Source organism: Sciurus vulgaris, assembly GCF_902686455.1.
Source record: "Sciurus vulgaris genome assembly, chromosome: 5".
In the NCBI taxonomy this organism is placed as follows: Eukaryota; Metazoa; Chordata; class Mammalia; order Rodentia; family Sciuridae; genus Sciurus; species Sciurus vulgaris.
Window position 1 is genome coordinate 51,379,802 of NC_136465.1, and position 25,507 is coordinate 51,405,308.

The 25,507-nt window shown below is 35.4% G+C and overlaps 1 protein-coding gene across 1 annotated transcript in view; it reads right to left on the bottom strand.

Moving 5' to 3' along the window:
- POLB (DNA polymerase beta) overlaps positions 1–25,507 on the bottom strand; it is a 31,565-nt gene that overhangs the window by 4,869 nt on the left and 1,189 nt on the right. Inside the window, exons 3-11 of the mRNA XM_079140611.1 lie at positions 23,685–23,751; positions 13,253–13,327; positions 12,169–12,227; positions 10,141–10,190; positions 8,172–8,223; positions 6,373–6,427; positions 6,203–6,275; positions 2,832–2,902; positions 1,388–1,474 (exon numbers count right to left, since the gene is read on the bottom strand). Of these exons, the coding sequence (XP_078996737.1) occupies positions 1,388–1,474; positions 2,832–2,902; positions 6,203–6,275; positions 6,373–6,427; positions 8,172–8,223; positions 10,141–10,190; positions 12,169–12,227; positions 13,253–13,327; positions 23,685–23,751 (589 nt within the window). The remainder of the gene's footprint in view (positions 1–1,387; positions 1,475–2,831; positions 2,903–6,202; positions 6,276–6,372; positions 6,428–8,171; positions 8,224–10,140; positions 10,191–12,168; positions 12,228–13,252; positions 13,328–23,684; positions 23,752–25,507) is intronic.

A 25,507-nucleotide genomic window follows, 5' to 3' on the forward strand; every position in this document is an offset into this window, starting at 1 on the left:
GACATATTTAAAACTAGTCAGTGGTTATAGCAATAAAAGGTTTTGGAATCAAGAATATATAGAATAGTTTTGTCCACTTTACGAGTTGAATTCATTTTGCAGCCAATTTCCTTTCAGAACCTAGAGACCTTAACTTTTTTGGAAGTCTCTGCCACTGTGATTCACTTAAGCTACTACTCTGACTCCAGCCTAGTCAACTCTTCCTCTAGATTGGTATCTGCCCGGTTAACTCCTTCACCTCAAGGTTCTAAGTCTCGTTCTCTCAATAAGGCTGCCCCTGACCATCCTATTTAATATTGCTTCTTGCATTCCCATATCCTCCATGCCTGCTCCCTTGTTTTTGAGTACTACTTTAACCTAATGTACTAAATAATTTACCTATTTATTATGTTCATCACTAATGATCATTTCCTTCCCATAAGACCAAATGTAAGTTCAACTTAAACTCACTGATTTATAATCAGTTCCTAGAAGAGTGCTTGCAACATAACAGATGCATTCAACAAATATGCATTTGTTTAACTGACTGAATACACTTTCAGTTCATTAAAATCACTATGCAGAACCTAATGACATGATTATGTATGTAGTAATTATACATAATATCCAATTTACCATCTTAATGGTTTTAAAATCATCTTAACCATTTTTAAGTATATAATAGGTGTATCTATCTTGTTGTATAACCATCACTATCATCCATTTCCAGAATATTTTCATCTTCCCCAACTGACTCTGTATCTATTAAAAAGTAACTGCATATTCCCTCTCCTCAGAGCCAGGCAAATGCCATTCTATTTTCTGAAAACATGATACCTTATCTTTCTCAATCATCTTTTTACTTTTGGCTAACACTCCTGTCAAATCTATGCCTCACAAATTTTAGCAGGTCTAGGTTCTAAAAACATGTCATATAACTTAAAAAAAGTGGAGCATGAAAAAGAGGGGACTCAAACGAAGTATTTAAGTGACCAGAAGAAGAAAGCAACCCTAAAGAAAGAAAAAATCTTGATCCTACATTTTTATTGGCTTTCCTATTGGTTATTATACTGGGTCATTTATTAATCTTTTCTGTGGGAGGGGGGTACCAGGGATTGAACTCAGGGGCACCTGACCTCTGAGCCACATCCCCAGTCCTATTTTGTAGTTTTTAATTTAGAGTCAGGGTCTCACTGAGTTGCTTAGTACCTTGCTTTTGCTGAGGCTGGTTTTGAACTCCCGATCCTCCTGCCTCATCCTTCCAAGATGCTGGTATTACAGGTGAGCGCCACCACGCCTGGCTATTTGTTGACCTTACTACAAAGCTATAATTAAAGTCACATACTCAGAATGGTTACTGAGCAAGCTCTAAGGATTTTTTCACATGTTAATTCAAATAGGTACTTACCATGAACTTTGTTTCCCCCTTTGACAGCATATCGGTAATAAAATGGACCTTTTGTAACTGTTCCACAACACGATGTAACAGCTTTGGCTATAGAATCATAATCAAGGAATAAGAAAAAAGAGCAATTATTCTGTTATATTAAAAAATGTTTTTTGTTTGGTGCTGGGGATTGAACTTAAGGCCACTGAGCTTCATGCCCAGGCTTAAAATATTTTGAACATGAGTTTTCAGATTATCTATGGAAAAATCTCTATGGTTTTGTTTTGTGCATGGATTTTTATTTTTTGTTTTAATTTTTTTTGTGTGCTAGGGATTGAACCCAGGGCCTCTGGCATGCTGGGCAAGCATTCTACCACTGAGCTATATCCCAAGCCCTTATGTTCTTTTTTAGTGTTCTGATTAAATACCTCTCCCATCAAACAGAGAATTCATCTTATAAAATGAAACATATTTTCAGAAACCAGTTTCTCACCAATCTCATGATACTCTAAAACGAATACAATTTGTGTTTATCTGTTTCATTAAAGAGTTAGCTGCTTCATCTTTAAAGGCATATATAATCCAAAATCAAAATGTTTCATTTAGTTCAATCCTCAGCACCACATAAAAACAAATAAATAAAATAAAGGTATTGGTCCATCAACAACTCAAAAATTTTTTTACAAAAAGGTTTGTTTTTATGGGTTTTTCTAATAGAAGTAAATTTTTCAGGCTGGGGTGCATGTAGTTCAGTAGTACAGCACTTTCCTAGCATGTGCAAGGCCCATGCCCAGCACTGCAAGAAAAAAAATTTGGTTTCTCAATACTTTATTTTTTAATAGGAAGATATTCCTTTAATGAAAACCTGAATATTAGACCAAGAATTTCTGATATAGTTACAGTAGACAGTAAATAACTCAAGAAATACTTTATTATATTTCCTCCCATTCAAATGTCAGATCATCATCCAATTCCTCAAGGAAAAACAGTGTGTATACTTTTCCACATCTACTTGGATTTTTTTCTGGGGGGGGCAGAAGTTAAGACCTTATTCTAAAAAAAAAAAAAAAATGAAGGAATTTTGTCAAATATTATTTCATCTTTAAAGTATACTTTCATATTCAGCCTTACATTTTCAAACAATCAATGAGAAACACTTAAAAGTATATGTTTTATTATTCACACAGGTGATAATAAATTAAATTTTAGCATTAGTGTACTCATTCTTCAATTTTGTGTTATTTCTACCTATTGTCACACATCTAATAATATCTTAGGAATAGGATATCAATTTTTTATGTTTATGAAATAAAGTTCAAAATTCAATCAATATAAAACACTTCGGCTAACTTTTCAGAAAGATTAAAATGAATTGTAAAGATATCCAACCATCATTTAGAAAATGATATTCACTGCTGCAGTGTTGTATAAGGCAGATCATATTTGATTGTAAGTTCTAGGGTACCTGTTTGGTTGATTCCGAGGTAAAGTTTGGATGGGTCAGAAGAACATCCATGTCACCACTGGATTCTGCCCCTATAGTAACAAGGAAAATGAAAGGTATTTTCCATGTAAATCTATCAATTAGGCCAACAAAGAATGAAACTAATGACGTACATAGAAGAGCCTTACTTCTTACAGCCTATCATTCTATTTCACTGTGCTTCATATTCAGAATTAGTTAAAAGATTTCAATTTTCTGTCCAATTATTCAGGTATATTGATAGAGACAGCAGAATCTGGGATAACAACAGTAATTGGCATTAGATACACATTGCATACAACTTGTATATTTAAGGTGCTAAAAATGCACCTAACCACTCAATAATAAAAATAATATTTAAAAATAGCTTTGGAACACATCTATGAACAACTAAATATCTAAAAATCTCAAACAATATGCTCTCTTTAAAAGTAATCAGAAAGCTTATTTCAATTCTTATGACTGAACTTATAGGTAACAATTATTATTATTATGGCATTTATGACTTAGGTTTTGATCTTTATAACCATATAACTTCAGGCAAGTTAACCATAGTTGTTTGAACCTTACTATGTACTATGAAGTTTTGTCTCTAATTAGATTTTTTTTACTTTCAGTATTGCAAACGAGGACTCTACACTTCTCTAAACCTCAGTTTCCTTGTTTGTACACTACTAAAAACTATTTCACTGGCTACTGTGCAACTAGATAAGAGCTAAAGCATCTAGTATTGTGCCTGATTCATGGCATAAAATAATCCTATCTTCTCTTTTTTTGTTTTGATAAGTGTAGTACATGCAAACTATACTGTGGGTGACCATGCAGATCATCATCCTATATATCAATGTTTACCAGATACAATGGTCCCTCTTTTCTGCAGAGGATGCCAAGGCCCTCAGTGGATGCCTGAAACCTCAGACAGAACCAAACCCCATAACTTAACACCTTTTCCATCTTAACTAAGTATACACACACCATGGCCATAATTTTTGCAGTTTAAGATGTGACACAAAAACTAGCATAAATTTCATTTTCCTTCTTCATAATTTCATGGGTAGATGTGTTCTTACTGTAGACCTTAGCAAACTTAGCATACCAGTTTTTTTCTTTCCTTATTAAGTCATGAACTTATCCCATTTCACTTAAAGGACACACTTTACAGATTCTCTTTGGCAAATCTGAATTGTCAGCATCACTACTCTTATGCTTTGAGGCACTTATTAAGTAAAATAAGGTCCTGTACTATTTCAAGTCAATCTGAGATCAAATAGCCAAGAAAGATACTAACAGCATGAAGCTTAAAACAATAAGGCACTCATAACAGCATGCAGCTTAAAACTTCAAAATTGTTTTTTTCTGGAATTTTCCATTTAATATTTTCAGATTGTGGTTGACCTTGAGTTACTGAAACCTCAGAAGGAAAAACTATAGATAAGTGGGGGATTATTATATTTACATATAAAAAGACAAGGTTGAATGTGTACTGATTCCAGGATATTTACAAAAGCTATTTTAATAAAGAAAATTCTACTGTATTGTCATTTCTTTCTCCTAAAAGCTGAATGTTTTCACCTTGTGGTTACCACCAAAAACACTATACTCTTTTTAAAAAACAAAAAGAAAACTATATTAGCAAAGGAAGAAAAGAAGGAAGAATAGACTGAAAGGTTCATTAATAGGGGGCTGGATAAATGATGGTAAACCCACAAGATCAAATATTATGCAACTATAAAAAAACAATAAAGACAATCTCTACATACTGATATGAAAAAATTTCCAGGATGTAGCTTTAAATAAAAAAAGGTATAGTATTATGCATACATTATGTTAACTGGTGAAAAAAAGGTAAAAGGAAGGGGAGGAGAAAATCAAGAATGTACACTCATTTAGTTGTTATCTTCAAGCAGAAACACTGAAAGAATTCACAAGAAAGAGGTTATTAATGGGACAATGGTGGCACGTATTGTACAGAATGAACAAAGACAGAGTAAAACTGAGACTTTATAGTGTACACCTTTTTTATATTAAAGCATGTAACCATATAACATACTCGACAACATAAATAAAAAATAAAATAGAAATATATAAATCCAGAAAGTTTGTCATATTTAACAAACTTTCAGCTTGCTTTGCATCAAAATATACATATTTAGCTGGGCATGGTGGAACACACCTGTAATTCCAGCGGCTTAGGAGGCTGAGGCAGGAGGATGGTAAGTTCAAAGCCAGCCTCAGCAACTTAGAGAGGCTTGAAGAAACTTAGAGACACCCTGTCTCCAAATAAAATATAAAAAAAGGGCTGGGATATGGCTTAGTGATTAAGTCCCACTGGGTTCAATCACTGGTAACAAAAACAAAACAAAACAAAAAAACCCAAAACATACATACACATACATACACACACACACATACACACACACATTTTGAAAATAGAGAATCCAAGTTCCCACCTAAGATGATTTTTATTTAGTAGGTTTGTAGCAGGATACAAGAATATGTATATTTTTTTGAAAATCCCCGGGTATTTTTGATGCAGATCTACTTGAATAACTGGTTAACCTCAATCCTCTAATTTTAAAAATATGGAAACTAGGATAAAACAAGACAGACTTACCTAAAATCATACAGTGGTAAGAAGACTTGGCCTCAGAACCCAGGTCTTTTGACCCCAACTCAATGTTCTTTCCACTTATCAGCAAATATGAATTTAATATTTGTCTACCACCCCTACTATAGATTCTTACAGAAGCTACCTGGAATATTTCTGATAGCTCATCACCTACTTCCTGTGCAAAAACTCTACTGATGGTCAGAGATTCAGTCTAGGTATTTACTCTTAAATATTTTAAATAAATTTTTTCGATTCCAACTTAAAAAGCTATGTTAGCCTCCTAAGAGACCAGGATTGTATGATTCTCACTTTGCTTGCTCTCACATAGTAAATAAAAAACCTGAAAAACCTGGTGATTGTGAGAACTTATTTTGAGCTGGTTCTTCTGAGACATTATTCTTAGATTCATTAGAGAAAACGTAGAAAATTTAAAATGTAAATAAAAATTATCCACAGCTCCACTAGCATCTAGTCAGATAACCATTATTAGTGTTTCAATATACCTAAAATCATTTTATGAATTTTGTTAAAAGCAGTCAAAAAATATTGTTCTATAATAAAATTAGGATGATTTTCCATTAATTATTTATACATATTCCCATCTATAAACAGCTAATACTACAGGGACTTAGTAAATCCATGAAGTAATATAAATGACACATTTTTAATCCAAGTTTTTCATATATTCTAGGCAATTTTAACATCAAGGCATGAAATAGCCCACGATTAGGAAGTATGTTACCTCTTCTGAAACTGCCGCAGACTGTAGCAATGTATTCGGAATCCACTTTTTTAACTTCATTTAGTACAATATCCTAATAGAAGAAAGATTAAGTCATTATTCCAAAAACAGCTTTTCACCAAGTGATGTTCTCAACAGTAATCAAAATATACAATTCAGCACATTCTTACTTGCATTTGTAACATCTCTTCACGAGGAATTCTTTTTTCAAAGTCCTCAAAATATCTGTAAAGACAGAATAAGTACACAAAAGATTTTTGTAAAATTTAAATCTCTTTAAAAATTAAATTGCCTACCATATATAGTACCCTTACACCAGCAGATCACAATTCTAACAAATGAAGAATAGAGTTTATTCAGAAGACAACAACAAAACTGAGATGGGGGTGTCTGTTTCTTAACTGGATCAAAATCCTGAAGTTCATCCTTTGTAATATTCAAGAAACTGCATCAAAACTTAAATGTAAATAAGTTTCATATTCACATTATAACAGTAAACCAATATATTTAAGTTGGGACATATTTTCAAATTACTTCTCTCTACTGATAAATCAAAGGGTTATAGTTTACTGCTCTTAAATCTTGCAAAAATAGGGGTAAGGAGTTCTGGCATGCTATTGCACATTAGGATGACAATAGATAATGATAATTTGCTATATATTTCAAATAGCTAGAAGAAAGAATTTTGAATGTTTTCACCATAATGATAAATGTTTGAGAAGGATGTTTACCCTAACTAAACAACACAGCATATACATGTATCAAAACATCACAATATCCCATAAATATGTACAATGCTATAATACATCAGTTAAAAAATAAATATAAATTCAAAAATAATCTAAAATCCTGCAAAATTATTGTATTTTAAAATATTAACCTATAACATGGATGAACCTAGAGAATAATATGCTAAGTGAAAGAAGTCAGTCACAAAAAAACACAAGTTGTATAATTTCATTTATATGAAATGTCCAGAACAGGCAAATCTGAATAGTAGATTAGTGATTGCCTAGGGCTGAGTGAGGATAAATGGGGAATGACTGCTAACGGGTATGAGTTCTTTCAAGGCTAACAAAAATGTCCTAAAACTGATTGTAATAATAGTTGCACAACATAACAAAAGTCATTGAATGATATTTTTTAAATTGAGGAATTGTGTGGCATATGAATTATATCTCAATGAGGCAGTTATAAACATATTATCTCACTTTGAAATAATATCTAAATATATGACTAAAAATGATGATATATCTCTTCAAAACCAGTTCTCATGGTAAGCAGGTTCTTTAGAATACCTCCATTCATTATATAAATGCAAAGATAGTAAGAATCACACCATCCTGGTTCTTACTGGCTCAAAATTTTAGAACAATAGTATAAGTTTAAGAGGAAACACATACAGTGCTTATGCACTATGACTGTAAATAATCAATGTCTAGCACACAAAATAATTATTGATACTAATAGAGAAATATGCCTACTATTATCCCTAGACCGTTTTTAGTTGTTTGGGGATTTTTCTTCTTTTTAAAAAATTTAGTTTTTCATGTTCATGTAAACTGATGTTTACATGTTTCATGTTCTTTTCAGACAATAAACTCCTTAAGAGCTACAATGAACCTTTTTAATATTCTTCCCCTGGAACTAGCACAGTGCTTTGTACAACATAAGCATGGAATAAACATTCAAGGACTATCTGATGCACTATGTTCTATGTATTTCAAGAGGGAGTTCTCCACTAATGTCAAGAGAATGAGGGAAATTCTTAAAATAAATAAATTAGAGAACAATAACAAAATGTATGTGCATCAGCATAAACTCTACAGGAGTCAGCAACAAATTTCAGCATTCCTGAATTGGAAACTGCTTTAGCTAAGTGTGAAGAATTATTGTGGTGTATGAAAGAATGTCTATAAAAATTTTTACTTTCACATCTCAAGTATCAAAAGAAAATTTGCTGTCTTACTTCAGCCCAATTCGTTGATGATGGTTCAATTTATCTTCATTTTTTCTGAGATCTGAATAGAAGATAAGTTTGAGGTGTTAATTTGAACACTTTTGGGGGAAAAAATACTAAACTCAGCTACCTTTTTACAAAGAACTACCTGGAGGGAAAATACATTGAAATGATTTTGAAAAAAACGATGAGAAAAAAAATTTAGATATTAAGAACTAGATAAAATGGCTCTTCAAATCAATGTAGTAGAAACCTAACAGATGATTTCATGATAATTTCCATTTACTGACTCAAAATTTCAATGAGAGCTACATGAAATAAAAAACATACCAGGAATTATATCAATTTTACTGGCTATCACAAAAGGCAACCTTATAAGAACCAATATTGCTTAATTTACTATTCACAGCAGTAGCAGGGATCACAATCTCTGCAAGTTTTATGATTTACCTAGGCTCATTCATATTGTACATTTGTTTATTCACTTCATTGAATTAGTGTTGAATATTGATTTGTGCAGGCATTGTACTAAAAATCCTGTTGAAAGTAAAGGTATTAGCTTCATTTTTTTAATTTGCAAAGGTTGTCCTAACATTGTATCTTAAAAGTGACTAGGTTCCTTTGGGTGATCTTCCTTTTCTAGGTATGAGTATAGTAGTGAACCTTGTTAAAGAAAACAGCAAGATAAGTATGGTTTAAAAGCAATTCCTATAATCACCCGTAGATTCACAAATACATAAATTTACTCTGGAGGTATAAAATGGAGAAAAATAAGCATCTTTATGACACATGGAACATTTAACATCTCCCACAGGAAATACTAATGTATGTATCCAAAAATGAAAGAGAAACAGTGATATACGTGTATATATCTATCAAGTTACATGTATAGATATTACATAATTATGAAGTAATATAAAAACCAAATCTTTGACACTACCAAGAGATACAACCTGAATTCCTTTGAGAAACCTACACTTTTTTTTTTTTTTTTGAGACAGGTTCTTGCTATGTTGCACAGGCTGGCCTGTATCGGCCTCCCAAGCAGCATCCAGCTTCAACCCACAAACTCTTGATTGCTTTAGCCAATCATCTTATTCAGATATACTGTATATGCCACAAGCAGAAAAGCTCACACCCCCTCTGAGATGCACAGAAAGAGATCATTCTCTAGAAATCCTAGTTTAGTAATACTACTAGTGAATAATATTTCATAAAAGTGTTAACTATTTTTCAGTACTTACTACGTATCAAGCACTATGCTAAGTGCTTCACAGAATGCATTAAATTATATGAGGCAGAAATATTTGTTTTGTAGCTAAGAAACTGAAGTACAATGCTCATCCATTCTAATAATGTGGTAGAGGTGGGATTTAAACCCAGGTCAGTCTCCAAAACATGTTCACCTAACCACTGGGTTGCTTGTAATAGTTAAGCCCACAAATACTAAACCCTCAATACCATGGATGTACTATAACGATTTCATTTATGTAGCATATGCCTTGAAAATATGAAGAGATAAATTGCTATATTAGGTTCATGGAAAATGTTTTAAAATTATTTGACTTAAGCTCTATTTTTATCACTTCCTTGAAAGCAAAAATACCTTCAACAAGCACTGCTAACTCAGTATATATAATTTAGCATTTAATCTTAACATATAAGACATAGTTTTCTTATAGAAACAAAAGCAATTTAAATCTTCTAAAAATCTACAAATAAAACTATTTTCATTGTCTTTAAACCAAGAAATCACTTCCTGCTCTTGATTTTCTTCTGAGTTACAAACCTAAAAATGTTAAGATGGGACTATGAACTATACTATACTCTACAGCTATGTTCTACTATAGAGTTAAAAAGAAAATTTTATTTGTATCTAATAATTGAGAACAGGTTTTCCAGATTTTAGTTTGTAGAGTATTAATGGTCCTTCAGGACCATATTTAGGCTGGAATTAGCAACCTGTGGTCATACTCACCTTCTAATGTTTTAATTCCTTCATCTACAAACTTCCTTGCAGCAGATGGCCTACAAAGAAAAAAAAAAAAAGAAAACACATTGTCTCAATATTGGATGGAATTCAGGATCACTGTGACAAATAACCAATTATGTCTTCTGTTGTCAAACATAAAGACCTGCTATTATGCTAAATAAGACCTACCAAAATGTTTCATGGTTTCTTTGGTAATATGCAATTTTATTCAAAGTAAGAATTTTTGAAGTGTCAATCATTAGGAAGAAAATTGTGAACTTGGACTCCTAAGCAGCTAGCTATCATAATGTTCATGTTCAAACATATGGGCACTTGAAAACTGTTCAATCATTCAACCAGGATTTACTGAGGACCTATGCCAGATGCTGTGCTGAAAATACAGCATAAATAAGACAAGAGCTTTGAACATTACCCACTTACATTCTAAAAAGGACATACATAAAATATATAAAAAAAGAAGAAGAATATCAGAGGAATTAAAATCCAGTGTCATGGGTGGTGAGTAAAGGCCTCTAAGATATATAAGGTGAGATTTAAATGACAGAGTCAGCTATGGGGGATATCAAAGGAAAAAAAATTTTTCAGGCAAAGGGAACAGTCAAAAGTCCTCAGGCTGGCATGAGCTTGGCTTATTCAAGGAGAAAAACAAGTATGGTTAGAATCAGATAGTAAGAGATACCACTGAGCAGTACACAGGGGTCACACTCTATCATGTATTTTAAGCCAGGGTAGTAAGTTTGTGTTTTATTCTGAGTGCAATGGGAGGCCATTAGAATGTACTGAGCAAAGCAGTGATAAAATCTGATTTGGGTTAATAAACAATCATTGTGATTGTCATGTTAACATAAATAAATTGGAACATCAGAAAAGACTAAGGATGTTCTTATGGAATGACAGGGACAGAAGGAACCTTAGATATTAACCAAACCTCCCTCTCATTTTACAGGGAAGGACATCAGAATCTAAAAAGATGGAAATGTAAGGTAACAAAATTAGCTGGTATTATTCAGATTACCTGATTCTTTTCACATTATACCAGTTTACAGTAAAATAAAGTGAGAACAGAAAGAAAAAGCATATGCACACATGCATGTGCATACAACAGCCTGGGTCACAGGTTTTGGGACACTGTTCAAATGTCATGGTATTATAGTGTGGTATAACTGGTACTGATATTAGGAAGGCAATGTGACAAAGAAAAAACAGAATTGAACTGGGAGTCAGAAGACATGAGTTCTAATTCTGGCTCTGCCACAGTTACTCACTTTCTGTACTCAAGTTTCAGTTTTCTTCCCTGAAAAAAGGATAATGTAACATATGCTCTCTAAAACATCTAATGGAAATTTTAAAATAGCTCTGGATCCATAAGGACTCATGCTTATTTTCAGTATACTATGCTTAAGAATGTAATACAGTTTAGAATAACTTCTATCGAAAATGTGGTCATTTAAATGAATAATCATCATATAGTAAAGGAATGCTTTATTCTTAAAGATAAGAAGTAAAGAAAGAATTATGGCCTTAATATTTCAGTGTTAATCTTTCCTTTGTCCAGTGTCAAAAAATGCTAGCTTTTAATGCTAGCTCAAATTTTGAGATAGATTCCTTCATTAAAGAACATCTGAGTGTTATTCCAAATTCTAAAAAAAAACTTAAATGGTTAAAGTAGACATCATGCTCAGAGAAGCAGAGGAGACACAATCTGAAGAGAGCAATAAGATGTACTTAGCAAGTATTAGTGGTGTTTAGAAGAAAAAAGAGATTACTTTTGGCTGGGGAATCAAAGTGGGTCATGAAGAAGGAAACATTTGCCTTAGATGGGGCTTTTACAGTAGGAGCAGCATGTGAAGAATGAGCCTCAGATCCATAAGCTACGGAAAGGTGAACTGTGTGGGTAAAAGCAAAGAAGTAGAGAAGCACAGGTTTAGAAGGAAAACAGCAGTTAATTTAGCTTGGCTGATATGAAAAATATTACCAAACTATGACTATGTCTGCTTAAAAAATAGTTCTTACCCAATGCCACTAACTCGAGTCAGGAAATTGATGGATGAACTTGTATCATCCTGCCGAATCTTTAAGGAAAAAAAAAAGTCTAACAATGATTTAGGAATGCTTTGAGAACTTAAATGATCTTATTAGAAACAAGAATCATTTACATATACTGATTAACCCATACTGAAGTATTCATATATAACCTAGGCAGTCACAGGTAAATAATAGAGCAGCTGAAGTTGTGTAATCTCTAATTTATTCAATACTTTTGGCTGAGGGTATATTTCAGTGTTAAGAGTGTATGCTTAGCATGCATGAGGCTCTGAATTCAATCCTCTGCCAAAGCTTACAACTTCTTTTCTTTAAACTGACAGACAAAATTGTATGTACATATCATATACAACACAATGTTTTGAATACACATAAGTTGTAGACTGGTTAAATCGAATAAATTTGCTAATTAACAAATGTACCACCTCATAGTTATTTTTGTGGGAAGAAAAATATGTGTATTTTTAAATTGTCTAATACTTTTAAAAGACATATCCATAAACGACCAGAAATAATATATTTATTATCATAAGAGTAAAATAAAAGTATAAAAAACTTGGAAGAATTTAAGAACAGGAATTCTAAATGACAATGATGTTTTAGTCAAAGTTTCTAATCTCTTTTCTGAATAGTTCTAAAATTAAAGAGCCATCTGTATTATAGATCCTAAAAGTCTCTTAAATGTCACATAAAATAAGTGGGATTTTGTGTGTGTGTGTGTGTGTGTGTGTGTGTGTGTGAGAGAGAGAGAGAGAGAGAGAGAGAGAGACAGATAGGGTGGTCCAGGTTGGTCTCAAACTTGTGAGTTCAAGTGATCTTTCCATCTCAGCTCCCTGGGCAGATGGGACTATAGGCATACACTACCATTTCCAGTGAAGAAGCAAAAATGGTATAGAAGTAATGTTCACATTTTTAAAAGTAGAATACATAAAACCTACTCATCTCTTTTCCTTCTGGGTCTCACTAGAATAAGTAACATCAATCACCCTATAAGGATACTACATAATAATTGCCATAAAGGAAGACATTGTAACCAAATAAGTTAAAATTTTACCTTTTCCAGTTTACGCAATTTTCCAGTTGCTAAATACTCATCAATTTTTTCAGCAATTTTTGTTCCTACTCCAGGCTATACAGAAAATTAAAAACATAAAAATTGTATAAATATAATGCTTACTAAATTACTAAATGATAAAAAAGTGGGAAAAGATAAATGATCAGAAATGACAGGTTTTTAAACAATGGACAGAAAATTGAATCCCAATAATAAATTCTCCCAGAAGCAAAATGCTTAAATGATTGACAAAAGAGAAACCCTAATAAGTCTAAATGAGTCATTTAAAATTAAATTTTGTTGTAGAAAAATTAGAAAACATAGTTACACAAAGACTACTAAAATCATTTGTCAATCTCATTGCCCTGAAAATGAAAATCACCTATAACTTCATCCTCTAATATTTGCTATGCATTACTTGGTTTCATTTCTACTTATAAATATACATACATACATATATGCTCTTTCTTAATACATTATGAACACATTTCTTTATCAAAAAATAAATACAATGGTATCTTTAGCAATTGCATAATATATCATTATATGTATAATTTACTTAATACCCTACATGTGAACATTTAGATGGTTTCCAATTATTTGATAGTGTAACACTGCTATTATGAAATCCTTTAGAACAAAGGTTCTTAAGCTGCATGCATAGCATCACCTGGAGATCTGTTAAGAAGCACAAAATCCAAGTCCTACCTCAGAGTTTCTGACTCATTATATTAGGGATAAGCCAGGAAACCAAGGATTTGTGCTTCTAAGTTCCTCAGTGCTGCTTTTACTGCTGGGCTAAGTATCACACATTGAGAATCATTGCTCTAGAACTGCAGAGTCCAATGTGGAACACTAGCCACATATGATAATTTGAGTTTAATTAAAATTTAGAATTCTTCAGTTTCACTAGCCACATTTCAAGGACTAAATAGGGGAATGTGGTTGATGGTTGCCATATTGGACAGTACTGCTCTAGAATGTAAGCTCTAAGAGAGTAGAGACCTTGTCTGTTCACTCCATCATCCCTAGTGCCTGGCAATTAAGTGTTCAAAAGTTATGAGTTGCTCAATCCTTGTACAACATAAGTACTGGTTTTCTTAGAACAAATTCCTCAAAGTAGAATTGTTGGGTCAAAGGATATATACATTCTGCCAAATTTTTCCTCATAAAGGCTGTAACAACCAACACACCCTTCAGCAGTAAATGAGTATTCTTTTTTTCTTTCACATCTTTGTTTATATTTTATACTAATTTGATTATTTGACAGGCACAATATGGCATATTGTTTAAACTTCCAACTTAGTTGAACTTTTTTTTTTTTTTTTTCACATTTATCGGTCCCTTTTAAACATTCAACAAGCATAACATGTGTGCTAGTTATTTCCTACTATCCCTGAGCCCTACTATTTACCCTTGTGTACTTTTAATTTACTTAATGTTTAATAAATGTCTCAAAACTATTGAATGCATACTCAAGTTCTGAAAAGGGCAATAACCAAGTAGAAATGAACAAAAGATTTAGGAAGATAAGAAAAGGAAAACTGGCATGCCTGTAATCCCAGCACCTTGGGAGGCTGAGGCAGGAGGATCTGGAGTTCAAAGCCGCCTCAGCAATTGAGTGAGGTGCTAAGCACTCAGTGAGACCCTGTCTCTAAATAAAGTACAAAAAGGGTTGGGGATGTGGCTCAGTGGTCGAGTGCCCCTGAGTTCAAACCCAGTACGGAAAAAAAAAAAAAAAAACAAAAAGAAAGAAAAAAAGAAAAGAAAAGGGAAACTGCTCAGGCTTCTCATTTCCAGTATTAAATGATAAAAAGGTGATTATTTTTTCCTTTACTCAATACTGACCTTAAGCAATTTAGATACAGGTTATTTTCTGCATATAACATTAAGGAATAAAAGGCAAACAACTCATTCTGGAAATGTAAGGTTTCTGGAATTATTGAGAAGCTCCCATATGGGCTAGATAACGGTCTGTGATTCTTAAAATAATAGTAAAAAGAAATAATGTTGAGGTTTTCAAGATGGCGGCCTAGAGGGTGGCTGCATTACGTGTTGCTCCAGAACTCAGGATTCAAGAGAGGAGATATTGAGACGCTTGGGACCAACTCAAAGTAGCCGGGTGACTCTCACCCCCTGGGGGGGCATCCCGGATGGGACGGGGGTCCCGGAACGCAGGAAACTTTGTGAAGTAGAACTGCCGGCGAGACGCCCCTCCCCCCGCTGGAGCGCCATAGAGGAGGCCGGTCGGCACAGCACTGGGACTCGGAACAGCCACTGGGGCTCCGGCGGCTGCCCGGGGGAGGAGAGGCGGGGAGAACTGTGTGGACTCAGGACACCAGGGCCTGCCCTGAGGAGGAGGAGAGGAGCGTGGCCACTTGGATTCGGAGAGACTGCGCCAGAGCTGCAGGCGGTTGCCAGAGGAGAAGCCGCGCGGCGAGCTGTTTGGAATCAGAACAACGCTTCTGAACCCCGGGGCCTGCCCTGAGGACGAGGAGGAAGAGGAGCAGCCGCTTGGATTCGGGCGACTATACGGGAACTACAGGCGGTTGCCAGAGAAGGGGCTGCGTGGCGAGCTGTTTGGACCCTGACCACTTCTGAACCCCGGGGCCTGCCCGGAGGAGTAGGAGAAGGAGGAGAAGGAGCGCGGCGGGTCCTTTGGACTCGCAGTGACTGCATTAGCGCTCCAGGCGGCTGCTCAGAGGAGAAGGCGAGTGGTGAGTTATTTGGTCTTAAAGTGACAGCTCCTGAACACAGGGGGGCTGCCTGGAGGAGAAGCGTGGTGGGACGCTTGGTCTTGAAGGACCACACCAGAGCTCCGGGCGGTGGCCCAGAGGACCCGTGCAGCGGGTCACGTGGATTCAGAGCCACTCAGAGGGACTGCTCCTGAACACCCGGGGGGTTATCTGGAGAAGGAGGAGGAACGGGCAGGGTCACTTCGACTCGGAGTGATTGATTGCCCCGGGCTACGGGTGGTTGGTGGGAGGAGGAGGCACGAAGTGAGTTTCTTGGACTCCTAGTGACCGCACCGGCATACTGGGCAGCTGTCTGGAGGAAGAGGCCTGTGGCGGGTCTCTGGGACTCAGAGCGATTGTTCGGGGCCACAGGTGGCTGCTCAGAGGAGGGGCCACGCAGCCAGGCGATTAGGTGCAGAACAGGGTCCCAGGATCTAGGAGGCTTCTGGGTGGAAGAGCCGCACAGAGACAGGCTTAGGGCGGAGCGAAGGTTCCAGGCCTATGGGCAAATTCTCTGAGGAGGGGCAGCCTAAGGAGATTCATCTGCGAACGGTGAGGCTCCCAGGCCCAGGAGGTAGGGCCGGGCCCCTGGAAACTTTGCAGAGGAAGGCAGCCCAGCCCAGGCAGTAGATGTAAATTGAGGGGAACCTCTAGGAGGAAACTGACCAGCGAGACCTCCCCACCGGGTGAGTCTTCCCTGCTGGGTGAGGTTTCCCACAAGGACGGTAAAACCAGAGGCTCAGGCCCAAACAGGCCTTGCCTCAGCCCACAGCCTAGGTCCCCTTTGGAGGACCATTGGTCAACAAGTGGAGGCACCTCTGCCCACTAGCAGGGAATATACCCCACCTGAAGGCCACCACTCCTAGAGAGGCAGCTTCCTTGTGGAGCACCGCATTATCAACCTCCTCCAAGACTTCAGCCTACTGAAGGCTAAGAGGGGATATATATAGAAATCTTCAGGGTCATTGTAAATCAACAGAGGAAATCTGCAATATCTCAGCGGTCCACTGATATCTGAACAACATGAGAAAACAAGGAAAGAAAATGCTGCAAACAAATCTAGATGTTACATCAATAAAACCCAATGACAGCATGGCAGAAGAAATGACAGAAAAGGAGTTCAGAATGTACATAATTAAAATGATCAGAGAAGCAAACGAGGAGATGAAAGAGCAAATGCAAGCATTGAATGATGAGATGAAAGAGCAAATGCAAGCATTGATTGATCGCACCAATCGACAGTTAAAAGAGCAAATACAGGAAGCAAAAGATCATTTCAATAAAGAGTTAGAGATATTGAAAAAAAACCAAACAGAAATCCTTGACATGAAGGAAACAATAAACCAAATTAAGAACTCCATAGAAAGCATATCCAATAGGATAGAACACCTGGAAGACAGAACCTCAGACATTGAAGACAAAATATTTAACCTTGAAAACAAAGCTGAACAAACAGAGAAGATGGTAAGAAATCATGAACAGAATCTACAAGAACTATGGGATATCATGAAAAGGCCAAATTTAAGAATTATTGGGATTGAGGAAGGCCTAGAGAAACAAGCCAAAGGAATGAACAACCTATTCAATGAAATAATATCAGAAAATTTCCCAAATCTGAAGAATGAAATGGAAAATCAAGTTCAAGAGGCTTACAGGACTCCAAATACACAAAATTACAACAGACCCACACCAAGGCACATTATAATGAAAATACCTAACATACAAAATAAAGACAGAATTTTAAAGGCTGTGAGAGAAAAGAACCAAATTACATTCAGGGGGAAACCAATACGCATATCAGCAGATTTTTCAATCCAGACCCTAAAAGCTAGAAGGTCCTGGAACAACATTTTTCAAGCCCTGAAAGAAAATGGATGCCAACCAAGAATCTTATACCCAGCAAAACTTACCTTCAAATTTGACGATGAAATAAAATCCTTCCATGATAAACAAAAGCTAAAAGAATTTACAAAAAGAAAGCCAGCATTACAGAACATTCTCAACAAAATATTCCATGAGGAAGAGATGAAAAACAAAGAAGCAAATCAGCAAAGGGAGGAATTATCCTAAAGGAATTGTCAAATAAAGGAGGAAACAAATTGTGTCAAACAAATAAATAAACAAAATTTTAAAAATGAACCAAATGACCGGGAAACCAAATCATTTCTCTATAATAACCCTGAACGTTAATGGCCTGAATTCATCAATCAAAAGACATAGACTGGCAGACTGGATTAAAAAGAAAGATCCAACAATATGTTGCCTGCAAGAGACTCACCTCATAGAAAAAGATACCCATAGATTAAAGGTGAAAGGATGGGGAAAAACATACCATGCACATGGACTCAGCAAAAAAGCTGGAGTATCCATCCTCATTTCCGATAATGTGGACTTCAAGCCAAAGTTAGTCAGAAGGGATAAAGAAGGTTATTTCATACTGCTTAAGGGAAGCATAAATCAGCAAGATATAACAATCATAAACATCTATGCCCCAAACAGTGGCTCATCTATGTATGTCAAACAAATCCTTCTCAATTTCAGAAACCAAATAGACCACAACACAATAATACTAGGTGATTTTAACACGCCGCTCTCACCACTGGACAGATCTTCCAGACAAAAATTGAGCAAAGAAACCATAGATCTCAACAACACAATCAATAATTTAGACTTAACGGACATTTATAGAATATTCCATCCAACCAAGAGTGAATACACTTTCTTCTCAGCAGCACATGGATCCTTCTCTAAAATAGACCATATATTATGCCACAAAGCTAATGTTAGCAAATACAAGAAGATAGAGACACTAGCATGTATTCTATCAGATCATAATGGATTGAAGTTAGAAATAAATGAAAGAGTAAAACACAGAAACTATTCCAACATCTGGAGGTTAAACAATATGCTATTATATGATGAATGGATAACAGAAGATATTAAGAAGGAAATTAAAAAATTCTTAGAGGTAAATGAGAACAAAGAAACATCATATCAAAACCTCTGGGACACTATGAAAGCAGTACTTAGAGGGAAATTTATTTCATGGAGCGCATTTAATAAAAGAAGTAAAACTCAACAAATAAACAACCTAACACTACAGCTCAAAGCCTTAGAAAAAGAAGAACAGAACAGCACCAAAAGTAGTAGAAGACAGGAAATTGTTAAACTCAGAGCTGAAATCAATGAAATTGAAACAAAAGAAACAATACAAAAAATTGACAAAATAAATAGTTGGTTCTTCGAAAAAATAAACAAAATTGATAAACCTTTAGCCACACTAACAAAGAGAAGACGAGAGAAAACCCAAATCACTAAAATTCGGAATGAACAAGGAAATATCACTACAGACAGGATGGAAATACAAAACATAATTAGAAGCTATTTTGAAAATCTATACTCCAACAAAATAGAAAATTTCGAAGACATCAACAGGTTTCTAGAGACATATGAATTGCCTAAACTGAATGAGGAGGACATAAACAATTTAAATAGACCAATTTCAAGTACTGAAATAGAAGAAGTCATCAAAAGCCTACCAACAAAGAAAAGTCCGGGACCAGATGGGTTCTCAGCCGAGTTCTACAAAACCTTTAAGGAAGAGCTCATTCCAATACTTCTCAAAGTATTCCATAAAATAGAAGAGGAGGGAACCCTCCCAAACTCATTCTATGAAGCCAATATCACACTGATACCTAAACCAGACAGAGACTCATCAAGGAAAGAAAATTTCAGACCAATATCCTTAATGAACATCGACGCAAAAATTCTCAACAAAATTTTAGCAAATCGCATACAAAAACATATTAAAAAGATAGTGCACCATGATCAAGTGGGTTTCATCCCAGGGATGCAAGGTTGGTTCAACATCAGGAAATCAATAAACGTAATTCACCATATTAATAGACTTAAAGTCAAGAATCACATGATTATTTCAATAGACGCAGAAAAAGCATTTGATAAAATTCAGCACCCCTTCATGCTCAAAACACTAGAACAAATAGGGATAGTGGGAACATTCCTTAATATTGTAAAGGCCATTTATGCTAAGCCCATGGCTAATATCATTCTAAATGGTGAAAAGCTGAAAGCATTCCCCCTAAAAACTGGAACAAGGCAGGGATGCCCTCTTTCACCACTTCTATTCAACATCGTTCTTGAGACTCTGGCCAGAGCAATTAGACAAACCAAAGAAATTAAAGGGATACGAATTGGAAAAGAAGAACTCAAACTATCCCTGTTCGCTGATGACATGATTATATATTTAGAGGAACCTGGAAATTCCACGAGAAAACTCTTAGAACTCATAAGTGATTTCAGTAAAGTAGCAGGTTACAAGATCAATGCCCATAAATCCAACGCATTTTTATACATAAGTGATGAATCTTCAGAAAGAGAAATTAGGAAAACTACCCCATTCACAATAGCCTCGAAAAAAATAAAATACTTGGGAATCAATCTCACAAAAGAGGTGAAAGACCTCTACAATGAGAACTATACAACACTAAAGAAAGAAATTAAAGAACACCTTAGAAGATGGAAAGATCTTCCATGTTCTTGGATAGGAAGAATTAATATTGTCAAAATGGCCATACTACCTAAAGTGCTATACAAATTCAATGCAATTCCAATTAAAATCCCAATGACGTACCTTACAGAAATAGAGCAGGCAATTATGAAATTCATCTGGAAGAATAAGAAACCCAGAATAGCTAAAGCAATCCTTAGCAGGAAGAGTGAAACAGGGGGTATTGCAATACCAGATGTTCAACTCTACTACAAAGCAATAGTAACAAAAACGGCATGGTATTGGTACCAAAATAGAAAGGTAGATCAATGGTACAGAATAGAGGACACGGACACAAACCCAAATAAATACAATTTTCTCATACTAGACAAAGGGGCCAAAAATATGCAATGGAGAAAAGATAGCCTCTTCAACAAATGGTGCTGGGAGAATTGGAAATCCATATGCAACAGAATGAAACTAAACCCATATCTCTCACCATGCACGAAACTAAACTCAAAATGGATTAAGGACCTCGGAATCAGACCAGAGACCCTGCAGATTATAGAAGAAAAAGTAGGTCCAAATCTTCATCTTGTTGGTCTAGGACCAGACTTCCTTAACAGGACTCCCATAGCACAAGAAATAAAAGCTAGAATCAACCACTGGGATAGATTCAAACTAAAAAGCTTTCTCTCAGCAAAGGAAACTATCAGCAATGCGAAGAAAGAGCCTACAGAGTGGGAGAATATCTTTGCCAATCATACTTCAGATAGAGCACTAATCTCCAGAATCTATAAAGAACTCAAAAAACTCTACTCCAAGAATTCAAACAGTCCAGTCAACAAATGGGCTAAGGAAATGAATAGACACTTCACAGAAGAAGATCTACAAGCAATCAACAAACATATGGAAAAATGTTCAACATCTCTAGTAATAAGAGAAATGCAAATCAAAACCACCCTAAGGTTCCATCTCACCCCAATTAGAATGGCGATTATCAAGAATACGAGCAACAACAGGTGTTGGCGAGGATGTGGGGAGAAAGGTACACTCATACACTGCTGGTGGGGCTGCAAATTAGTGCAGCCGCTATGGAAAGCAGTGTGGAGATTCCTTAGAAAACTTGGAATGGAACCACCATTTGACCCAGCTATCCCACTCCTTGGCCTATACCCAAAGGACTTAAAATCTGCATACTACAGAAATACAGCCACATCAATGTTCATAGCTGCTCAATTCACAATAGCCAGACTGTGGAACCAACCTAGATGCCCTTCAATTGATGAGTGGATAAAGAAACTGTGGTATATATATACTATGGAATATTACTCAGCCATAAAGAATGATAAAATTATGACATTTGCAGGCAAATGGATGAAATTGGAGAATATCATGCTAAGTGAGATAAGCCAATCTCAAAAAGCCAAAGGACGAATGATATCGCTAATAAGTGGAGGTTGACACATAATGGGGGGGAGGGAAGGGTTAGAGTTAGGGTTAGGGAGGGGGGCAAGTATAGAGGAAGGAACTACTGTATAGAGGGTAAAGAGGGGTGGGAGGGGTGGGGGGAAGGGAAAAAAATAACAGAATGAATCAAACAACATTGCTCTATGTAAATTTATGATTACACAAATGGTATGCCTTTACGCCATGTACAAACAGAGAAACAACATGTATCCCATTTGTTTACAAAAAAAAAAAAAAAAAAAAAAAAAAAAAAAAAGAAATAATGTTGAGATTTTTATTTTAAGTCCAGTCGAATGGAAAAGGAGATTTGGATACTTTTGTGTTTTTTAGGGACATATCAGGAGTTCAGATTCAGGATGAAGTGTATCGGAGCTTCTCAGAGTCCTTTAATAAAATGAGCAGGCTATTTGTAATCAGCACAGAAAAGGAAGTTCAAGAGTTTCAATGAAAGAGGAACAGAATGGAAGAAATGGTCTCTGAAGTTAACACTGTATCAGTTCAAGAGAGAAATTCAGAATAAGAAGTAAATGTCTATTGTATAACTTAGTTGGTTGCTATATTGGGGGAAAATATACTACTGCTGATAACGGTTCATGGCACAAAGAATTTAAAACCTACACACCAGACTACAATTTGTATTGACTAACAAATTCAAGGTTAAGATGTGGCACATGATTGATGTGGGAATCACAAGATTCAAGGGCAACCTTAAAGGGTGAAAAAATAAGGGCAGTTATGGTTCATACTCTTAAGGCTCTCTTGAGAAAATTAAGCATGATCAAATATTAATACTTACAATTCCAGAGGACCTTTATAAAACACAAGAACAACAGATGGAGATATAACTATCATCTGGACTAATCAAAAATCATGTCAGCTGGCATTTTTAATAAAAGGTAAGATATGGTCATTAAATCATTTAGTGAGGTTTAGATGAGAGAGAACCATCTATCAATAGGGAGACCTTCCAAGGATATTCTTAATGATATTATTACAAATTCCAAGAGATGTGAACCTCTAGAATCTGTGACATTCCTAGAACACTACTAGTGGTTTATATGATTTCATGGAAATGGCAGAGAATAGGCTAACCCCACATTATAAAAGAGGTCTAATCGTGTGCCTATTTGTAGGTAAGATCTCTTTGGGGAACACTCTCAGTAATTAATAAAAGTCCCTATACCAGAGAATGATAGATATGCTAGTATCACTGTACCACTATAATCTTTTTTGTTTTGATACTGGGGATTAAATCCAGGGATGCTTTGCACTGAGCTACATCCCAGTTCTTTTTATTTTTTATTTCAGACACGGTCTTGCTAAGTTACTTAGAGCCTCACTAAATTGCTGAAGCTGGCCTCAAATTTTCTATCCTCTTACCTAAGCTTCCTGAATTGCTGGGATTACAGGTGTGCACCACCACTCCTGGCCACCATTGTCTCTTAAGGCCCCCATGTAAGAGGAATTCAAGGTGAGAGTCAATACATGCACACAGGGTAAAGTAGAAAAACTATAACTATATATCCATCCATCTCCAAATAAAAACACTTTGAGCTTGAAAAAGTATACCTGAAACTGCACTAATTTTATTCCAAGAAATTAGGAGTAGTGAAATCTTTGTGTGAGTCAAGGCAGCTTCAGAGAAATGAGTTTAGTTTTGTGGGAACCTACTAAATTTGTACATGTATAAACTATTTGGCCATGTGTTCACTAAACTTACCAATTTCTTAGCTTCTGCTCCACTCTTTATTTTGTGTGGGTACTTTGCTATAACAGATGCTGCTTTTCTATAAGAGAAAAATATAAAAAAAGGGAAAATCAATTAAAAACCGAGCAACGTCTTAATTTTTCTTAAACTGGAAAGCACATATAAATATCTTATACTTTCCAAGATAACTAATTTTCCATTTCCATGTAAAACTTAAAATTTAGATAGTTGACAGATTATCTACTATATTTCTAATTCTTAAGTTTCTTGAAATTTCTCACAAATGAAGATAATTTTAACTATATATGTAACCCTAGTGGAATTCAGGATACTAGTAATCTTCTTTTGTGGGAATAATTAAAAAATATCATTGGACCTTCCTATATTTTAATAGCTAGTTTTTGGAGATGATTTGTAATTCTTGCATAAAAATGTGCTACCATACTAATTGAACATTAGATATCAAATTTGCTTATGGATAGCCATTTTAAATTCATGACTTCACACTGGAATTCCCTACAACCTTATATCAATTTTTTTTTTTTTTAATTGCTAACATTTCAGTTTAGCAAAAAGTAGTGACCTGTGTTTCTTGCTTACCTCTACACATACCCAGTTTAGTAATGTGATGACAGATTAGGTATACTCTGGGAGCTCCCTAGGTATTGTCTATAATTTCAATGCTAAATGTAGTTTGAATTATTGCTAGTAAATGCAATAATACAATTAAATCCAAAGCACAAATATCAAATAATCTTTGGAACCTGGGAATTTCATTATATTCTAGTATATATAAATCTTTAGATTTGGATTATAATTTATTAGCACATGATTGATGATGAGTCTGGAAAGAACATAATTATAGGCAAGGAAACAGACTAAGGGCAGTTTATGGAGGGAATTATCTCAGGAAAGGCAAGTCGATCCAGATAATTGGCACTGGGTGTCCAAGCCTGAAAGGGATGAATTCAATCATGGAAGGCCTTTTGTATGCCATCATGTATTTGGGGTTTATTAAAGAAAACAAAAATACTGAATTATTTGATAAGAAAGATTGACAAGACTAGATGATTATTTTAAAAACTACTTCATTCATAATCAAGAGAAATGTATATTGGGGGTGGAGGGAGCATTACGCAGGGACAGTAGGGTATTATTTGCTTTTCTGGACTTATTTCCCACTCATACTATAACCTTTAAGCAAACTGAATTACTAACTTTTATAAAATATTTTATTATTTCATGTCTCAAGGATTTGCCCTGTTTTGTATCCTTTGTCTAGATTTCTGTTCCTCTTACTTAATCCCTGATGAGTTCCTTCAAGAGAAAACACTTCCTCTCTGAACACTGCTGTGACCCAAATAATATACAGGCTTGAATATCTGTGTGAATTCTAGGTCACCAATGTATGGATGATAGTACAATACTTTACATAGCGAGTCATAAGAAGTAATGAAAGAAGAAAGCATAATCAGTTTTGAAATATGTTGAGTGGGAAGGGAAAAATTCTGGTGAAAAGCCCTGTCAAAGTTTTGAAGTCACTGACTTAAGTGGTATTCAAAGGCAAGAAAGGGAAAGTATGAAAGTGAGAAGAGGGCTATGGGAAGACTTCTGTAAACTAGCCACAGTAAAAGTTAAGATGGGTGAAAAAATAAAAAAAAAAGAATAGAAGGGAGTGCCATTTCGAAGTGACAGACTTTCATGGAATGAGCTTGTGATGAATGCCACTGAAAGTCCAATAAGATGAGATGTAGGTGAGATTATTTTCAGAAGAATGGCAGGATGGAAATTAACTGTAATGACATAAGGGAATGACTATCAATGAGGAAGTCCAG